General features: G+C 38.6%; 1 protein-coding gene across 1 annotated transcript; it reads right to left on the bottom strand.

Moving 5' to 3' along the window:
• Nucleotides 1-4,535: 4,535 nt before the first annotated feature.
• LOC149224280 (uncharacterized) lies at nt 4,536-6,052 on the bottom strand. Its single transcript, XM_089388139.1, has 3 exons — nt 5,909-6,052; nt 5,109-5,330; nt 4,536-5,003 (listed from the first exon to the last, which is right to left on the bottom strand). The coding sequence occupies exons 1-3, from the start codon at nt 6,050-6,052 to the stop codon at nt 4,536-4,538; spliced, it is 834 nt and encodes a 277-aa protein (XP_089244265.1).
• Between the last annotated feature and the right edge of the window lie 2,740 nt (nt 6,053-8,792).

The following is an 8,792-nucleotide window of genomic DNA, read 5'->3' on the forward strand; positions in this document are numbered from 1 at the left end:
TTTCCCTTGTTGTTGATTTTTTTTGGTTTCATTTTGGGATGAAGCTTCCAACAAAGAGCTTCATCGTGACCCTCTTTGGAATAATGTTGCATGTTGATTTCTCTCCTTCCTTCTTGATAGATGCATTTTTGTTTCCCTTCCCTTTGAAACCTTTTTTTTTCTTTACTCTTAAATGGATTTTTACTACCTTATTCTGGAGTGTTTTTCCCTCTTACCTCAATATAAGTGGCTTGTGTTATCCTCCACAATATCCCAAGGTTGAGAAGGGAGACCGAAGGAGGTAACCTCAAACTACTTGCGTTTCAGTAGCTAGCCCCGCTAAACCAGAGACGGATCTCTCTATGAATTCACAACCAAAGATGACTAGAATGGGAAAGGATTTTAGGCTAGATATGTTAGGCTCAGGCAGGGTTTTGAAGTTTTAGGTTTTGATGCTGGATGAGGGATAAAAACCAGGTAGCTAGGTCAAAGGCTCAAAGGGTTACAACAACAAAGATATAGATGAGCAAGGTAACAATAATTTTGTGATGGCTTTAGGGTTTGTCGTTGTAGTGTAGTGTTTGGAAGAAGAAAAGTCCCTTAATGAGCATGATCACATGAATTCATTAAGAAAGGAAGAAAATCACACAAAATAATATTCCCATAAAACAGAGCTTTATGCAAAGAATTATGCTTATAAACATTAAGGAAAACCATTGAAGAAACAAGATATGGAAAGGAAAGATGTTTGTCATTAAAATAAAACTAAAACAAAGAAAATACATCATCACAAACTCACTGCACATGAATTCCTAGATAATAGCTGCAAACTACTCCTTTGATTTCTTGAATAAAATGTCCAAGTACAACCTACAAGTCTTCTCTCCTTTGATGTCCAACCTATTCTATGACTAAGAAAATGATACATATAGACCAAAACAACATCTCTCTTCTCTCACAGGTCAAATCCATGAGTCTAGGAACTGATACATAAGGTGTTTCAACCAAAACCCTAAATACTAGGGAGGTTAAAACAACTCCTCCAATTAAACTTTGACTCAAACTACTCTCATTAATGAAGCCTAAATTTACATTAAAAACATCTTAACAAGCCTTTTAACCATAATTACATCACATTTACATGAAAATCAAATAATTACATCATCAAAAGTCGAATCCACCTATCAAAATTGAAGAAAAGTTGTCACAGGAAAAAAACGCACATAATTTAGCCAAAAATGTAGCGAGCCCAGAGAAAACACAACGAATTTGGGAGAACTAGTTTTTGAAGGTCTTCATGAAGTCCAAATTATGATATTGATGGCTCATTGGAAAGTTGTGGATGTATTCTACATGATGGACTCTTCAGGAGCTGAAAAATGTCACTTCTAGCCCCTCAAAACTGCATTCTCCCACAGGTACTCTTAGAAACGCAGCGTGGTCTTCAACAGGGTGGCAGAAAGGTGGTTTTTAGGTGGTTTTTGGGCATTTTCACCTATCAAAACCTACTAAAAGTATGCTTCCCTTAGGCCAAATGTGATTTATAAACCATGCCAAATCCAAATATGTAAACAAAAAGTGACTTGGATCTCCCTAACAAAAGCGCAGCGTGGAGCATGCTGTGTTTTTGTCTCCATGATTGTGTCAAAATGTGAAAAAATTCACAAAAAACCAAAATTTCTCCAAAACTCCTCAAAATTGGTTTATGAAGTCCTTAGGTGCTATGCTATGCTATTAGGGAGGCATCAACAAGCAAATCCAACTTTACCTTCCCCTTCTGCTTGATTAGGGTTTCATTAAGTTTTTCTTTCAACTGCTTGACCTTAACCTTAACAACCTGATTCCTCATGTAATAATGCATGGCCATGTGTCTTTGTAGCCTGTTGTCTCTGTTAGCCCTCTTGAGAAACTTCTTCATATGGAAATTCACCTTGTCAAGCCAAAATTCTCTATTCTCATTGATTTCTACTGCAATTAGGTCAAGTGAAGTCATCTGCACTCTTTGCTGTTGAAGTGCTCTTTTGAGGCCACTATTCCTTGGCCTTTTCCTTGTCACTTGCTCTTGATGTTCATCTGAATCCTCTGCATCCATCAATGCTTTTCCCTTTATATCCTCTTTGCCAACATCAACCTCATACTTTTCCAAAAGTAGTTGCTTTACCTTTAATTAATGATTCTCCTGCTCTAAGAAAGAAATCATGAAGTTTTCCTTTGATAAAATGTCCTTGAGATTTTCTATCTCAACATCTTTCTCCATGATGACCATCTCCATTGTCTTATGCTCCTCATTAACGTTCAAGTCAACCATGTCAATGTCAAGATGAAATGGTTCATCATCTTGCAATGGTGCTTCATTATGTGATTATGATCCCTGCTTTGCTGATGCTGCTGATGTAAGCTTGGTCCCTTCCACACAATGTGGAGTAAACACAAGACTCATTCCTTTCTGATATGTCTGAGTCACTTTAGTCCTAGGTATCCTCTCAACTGTAGGTTTGCTAGATGAGCCACTCTTCACATGCTTAGGTGGTGCTGATGATGTACTTGGGTTTATGGATTGAATAACAGAAGAGAACAAGACATATGACTAAAAAAATGTTTCCCAAGTGATGTTATTTTGAGCAAGATGATGCAATACAATAATATTAATGAGGGCAAGGTGAAAAAGGATTTTTTCATGGTCACTTTGTCTATGTTGTACCTTATTTGCCATCTTAGCTAAACTTTTGTAGAGGTAGTAGGTTAGGTTTAGTGGCTTTGCCCCTATGAAATGCATGAGTAAGATTACATGGTATTTGTACAATCTTGAGAATTTGCCTTCACATGTAAAGTATTTCATTATAACCCTTATCAATGGAGAAAATTTCTCAGGGAGCTGTGCAAAATGAAAAACCTTCTTAATGTTGTGTTTCTAGTGGCCTTTGATGAAAGGTTGATAGTTTTGTAGACCCAAATAAAAGTTCTTAAAAAACAATTTTTCTCCACTGTTGGGTATCCGTATGGCTGCTGCTATGATTTTAGTTGAAATAGTGAAAGTAACACATGCAACAATGACCTTATCTCTCCTCAAATGAGTTGCAAACAAACTAGTCAATTTAGCATGGTATTTGACCCTTTGAACTAGCTCACAAAACCCTAAACACTCTACATTCTCAAAGCACTACTTGGACAGTGGGGAAGACATCATCTCCTCAGTGTTTAGTGGTTCATATCTTAAGATTTGACCTCCTTTGTTACAAGATTTCCTTTCCTCCTCCATTTTGATTGTGTGCAAGTAAAACCCTAATTAGGAAAACAGGGGATTTAGATGAGGGGATAGGATGGAGGGTTTAGGGAAGGGGAAAGAGGGTAGGAAAATTTAGGGAGATGGGTAGGGGTGTTAGGGACCTTTGGGAAGTGGAATGGGAGGAAATGGGTAGAGGGTCTAGTCTAGGGAATTTCTACACAGTCCACTAAGAAAACAATGAAAACACAGCGTAGGGAGTAATAGAGGTTTTGCAATATGAAAACAAGGGAAAAAGACTTATGGAGGGGTCAGTAGACTTGAACTCACTTATAGAAAGCCTTTAAAACCTTGATTGTGCTTTGGAAACCCTTTAAAACCGGTGTTGTGATTGTAGGAGAGAAAACACAACGTAATTTTTGTGTAGGAGAGAAAACGCAACGTAATTTCTGTGTAGGGAAAAAAACGGAGCGAGTGCTCTGGAAAATGTAGCGAATTCCTGAGAAAACACAGTGAAACTATTTGGATGACCCTTGGAGTGTTTCTGCTTGTGAAAATGCTGAGGAAATGACTTGTTGGTGAATGAGAGCTCTTTAGCAATGAATATGAGAGAGAGAAAAGGAATGAGATGATCTTTATAGCTTGTTTAAAGTCAATTTCATAATGGTAGGGTGGCCCACCATATATTTTCACTTTTCCTTTGGAGACTTTGTAACTTGGAACTTTTCATATGTAGCTTTAGAACATTGAAATTATTACATCATTTTGAATAAATTACACTTGGAACAGAACCTTTTGAGCAAAACCCTATCACTACTCCTTCATTTGCCAGATTTATTAATGACATGACAGATTCTGATGACTCTAACCCTAATGAACAAATGGTGACACTGAGTTGAATGAAGACCATGGTGATATGACTGAGATGACGGTGATGATGTTTCAATGATGGCACATCCAACTGAGTGATGGCAGTGACCGGAACATGAAAATTTTGAAGGAGAAGCAATAGACCTAGACACACTAGCCAGTGACCAAATTTTTTTTTTTTTTTTGAAAACCTAATGAAATGATTAAAATTTTACTTAAGACCCTTAACAAAACCTTGTAAGAGCACATTTGATCATTGGTGACATGCAAAACTGACTGATACTAACATTGGCTCCGGCTGGGGATGGAAGCTCCTTGGAGGTGTCAAGAACACTGTAGACTAGGTAGCCTTATGGGCATGGAGTCAAAACACAGAGACAAAACTCAAACTGAAAATTGTCTGACAAACTGACTTTCGCAAACAATAAATAAAGCAAATTGAATCTTTCAAAACAACTGTTGGTCAAAGAAGCCTTATGGCCTTCTCCTCGAGCTTCAAGCTCCCATGATAGCCACTTTGCACTGTGATAAGAAAGTAAGCTGGTATATACAATGATAACGATAAATTTCCAGAAAGTTCTGAAGTAAGGTAGTGCTTGAGAATCCTTCCATTTATTGCTCCTCTTGAATAACATTGTCCATCCATTTCTTCCAGCAGATAAGCATTATTACCTCTCAAAGCTGAGATTCTATACGATCCTTTCCATAGATTTTCAAACTTACCGTGCTTTCCCTTTTCTTTATTCCGTGCATCCCATCGAAGAACTACGTCACCCATGTTGAAATTATCTTCTTTGGTGTTGTGGTCATAAATATTCTTTATTCTTTCTTGAAGTTTGGAAGTGTTTTGCAATACTTCCTCCCTAGTTTTTTGTAAATGGATCATCTGATTTATTCTTCGTTGCACATCATTCGGCTCGCTTCCCACTTCCTGCAAAATCTTCATGACCGGGACAACAAGAGATGAAGGAAAGACAGTATCAACCCCATACACCAACTAAAAAGGCGACATGCCTATGGATTTCTTGTTACTTACTCTGTCCGCCCATAAAGCATTGATGAGCTTCTTATGCCAGTTCTTCTTATTGACCTCCAACACCTTCTTGATTATGTTGATCAATGATTTATTGGAAGATTTAGCCAACCCATTCCCTTGTAGGTAATAAGTGGTTGAATGCCCCAATGTGATATGGTACTTCTCACATAATTCCACCATCTTTTTTGACTTAAAAGCAGCAACATTATCGATGATTATCTTCTGCGGGCAACCAAATCTTAACAAAATATTAGATTCAATAAACTGAATGACAACAAAATTAGTAGCTTACTTGGTGGGGATCACTTCAATCCATTTCGTGAAGTAATATGTAGCTGTTAGGATCCATTTATGTTGGGTTGATGATGAAGGATGGATCTCACCAATAAAATCAAGACCCCATTGCTAGAATGGTGCCGCGACTGAAATGGGATGTAATGGCAATGGTTGCAACTTCCTTTTCCCCTGAAAAATCTGGCCTTCATGACAAGAGTCGGCTAATAAAAACCAGCCCTCAAAATCTTGTTGGCTGTAGTTTTCCAAAAGAGGTGGCCACCACAATCTCCCTTATGGAAGTCACTCATCACATCCTTTGCTTCAGTTTCGACAAGACAATTCAACAACACACCACCCAGATCTTTCCAAAACAAGACACCATCAAGAATACAATATTTTGAAGCTTTCAATTTTAATGATTTACTCTTACTTCTTGTCACTTTCGATGGAGGATTTAAATGCTGCAATACATAGACAATGTCAACATACCAAGGAGATGAACTAAACATTTCTGACACCTGTACCTGTGAGTCTTCCACTTCTTCTTCAGAGACGATAGTAATCAGATTGATATCTAATGCATGCAAGTTAGATTCGGCCATGAGCTTTGCCAAACCATGTCCCTTGATCAGCTTTGTTGGTTTTATCTCCAAATCATATTCTATCATTGATGCAACCCATTTTCCCCGCCTGCCTTCCAGATCTGTCTCAATGAGAACTTCTTTCACTGCTATTGTTGGTGTTAGTGTCAGTCTTTACAGCCTTCCTCCAGTGATCAAATGTGCTCTTACATAGTGATTTTGAAATGTCAAGGTCAAATTTTGTCATTTCAGTGAGTCTTCAAGCAAAATTTGGTCACTAGGTATTAGGTCTAGGGTTTGCTTTCACTCTTTTCAAAGTTTGCCCAAATGTCAGCCTATGTCATCATTCAGCTGAGCCTATCATCATTCAGAGGGTTGTCATTATCATTTCAGTGTCTAATGGGTCATTTTACACCATGTTCATGCTTCAGTTGTGCCTAGGCAAGCTCATTTCCCTCTCCTAGGGTTTTGAAAGCTAATTTCTCTTGGATGGTCAAATTACCGGCAAAACTTGTTTCCTGATGTTCATACACCTTCCCCTATCCTTAACATACCTTATCAAACACTTCCCATCCCTTAGATCCGCCAAATTCCTCATTTTTGCGCAAACCCTAGTTTCTAGCTACAACCTGACAATTTTCTAGGTTTGGCCTGTGTTTTGCCCTTTTCGACCCCTTCCCCTCTCTCAATCACTGAGATTACACTTTCCCCTGCTTCCTGACATCCCTCCCCACTCCCACAAATTTCCCCAAGAATTTAGAAGCCCCCTATCCCCTTCATTTCGCTCCATTTCGACAAAATTCCTTGTTTCACACATCGGGACAAGTGGCACTCAAATGATGTTCTAGAGCAATAAAAGATGAATTTTTCAAAACTGAGAGAGGTTTTTGTCCAAAACATGCCAAGGAAGAAAAACCTCCTTCACTTTTTACATAGGTGTCATGGTTTGAGAAAAATGTCAAAAATACCGGCGAGAACGAAGGTGCTCCAAGGACGGTTGGCCAAAGCACAAAAACGAAGGAAAACGCCCGATCCACTCCAAATTTTGGTCAAAGCTTCTTTGAATGAGCATGGTACTTGATTGGGGTCTCCCAGCCCAAATTTCAAGAAATTTGGAGAAAATTTTGTCATTTGTGAATTTTACAGGTTTTGCCCGTGGAATGGTCTCACCCCGGGTGAGACCATTCTGGAGGATTGCTCGGAATTTTGAAAACTTGGCATTTTTGGAAAGGGCATGCAAAGAGAAAAATTACCAATACTTGGGAGAAGCCTGATTTTGAGATTTGAGCCTCCAAAAGCTCAAAATACATCAAAAAAATGACTTTCTGCCCACTTTTTGAGTTGCAGAAAGTGACCTTGGGAGAAATGGTTTTTGAGGGGGCAAAACAACTCCAAATTCAGAAATTCCACTTGGGATGGAAAGTAGACAGACCAAGCTTTCCAATGAGCCTGATTTGGACCAGTGGAACCCACTCAAAAGTAGCTGCAAAGGGGCGCGACCATTTGAACAGGGGGCGCGACCATTCGAGCCAGCTTTGCCAGAATTGACCTTTTTTGTCAAAAAACACTGTTTTGACTATGGTTGACCATTTTTACTTGTAGATGATGGATAAATGTAATATTTTCATGGCACTTTGATAGATTTTATCTCTCTTTACCCTTCTAGAAGCTTCCATGATGTAAAAAGTGAAAAATTAATGCATGGATGAGTTAGCTAAGTAATAGAGGCAAGTTGTTTGGCTGCCTATTTTCTAGTTCTTAGTTTAGAATTAGTTCAAACTGCTCCTAGGAAGCTGAGCTCGACCCCTAGAGGTGGGGAAAGGAGTTAGATGGTCTAGATGGTCTATATTATGCTCTCTCCTTCTCATTTTCATGGTTGGACTCTTGTGGGAGAAACATTATTGTGTATTGTACATCTATTTCTGCAATTTAAGGAAAGGAAAGCCAGGGTTTTGCAGACATCATTGTGGATTCTTGTGTTGATGGTGTGTCTTCTAATTGTTACTGTAAGTTTGCTTATGTGTTACATCTCTCTTTCTTTGCTGCTAATTGAACAAGATGAAGTGATAAAGTTTGAATTCATGCATGCCATGCTCAGCTTTTAATTCTGTTCAATATCTATGTTTTCCACTGTTTAAAGAGGATTCAAAGTCCTTGTTTTCCCTCTTTAACCTCCTCTCTTTCTTCCCTGATCACTCATCCAAGCCAAAGGCATCAGCACAAGTTCCTACCTTGCCCCAAAGAACCCCCTGCAAAAACTGAGCCCAATCCCCGCACCCTGAATTGCACTCCCTCCAATTGCCACCAAAAACCCCAAAAATCATTAAATCCAACCCCCTATAAATTTACTAGCCTAAAATCTTTATTCTTAATTGGTCAGCCTAATCATATTGAAAGATCTACCGAATCTGACCCGAGAGAGCCTTCTCATACCTCGTAGGGCTAGCTACGAGGTGAAATGGTTTGATGTAGCCTTGAAGATTTACTTTTCTCAGCCTAGGGTGAAATCTCAAGCGCTAACAGTTGGAACATAAGCTAAAATATGTGAATGCAGAATGTAAACTCGAAAGTCCTTAAGAGATTTCACCAAGGCTAAAGCTTGCTTCTCAATAATTTTGTACTTTAGGCCTGCATCTCTTATAGTTCGACTGAAAAAAGCTATAGGTTGTTTGTTCTTCTGGTCCCTCTTTTGCATTAGGACAACTGCTAAAGTATGCTCAGAGGCGAAAGAAAATATAATAAAATCCGAAGTATGATCACGAATGATCAAAGTGGGGGTAGTAGACAATGAAAATTTAACTGCATTGAAGGATTTCTTAGTATCTTC

This window comes from Pinus tabuliformis, chromosome Q (genome assembly GCF_031772625.1).
Source record: "Pinus tabuliformis cultivar Carrire ecotype Pingquan chromosome Q, CPIR1, whole genome shotgun sequence".
Classification (NCBI taxonomy): Eukaryota; Viridiplantae; Streptophyta; class Pinopsida; order Pinales; family Pinaceae; genus Pinus; species Pinus tabuliformis.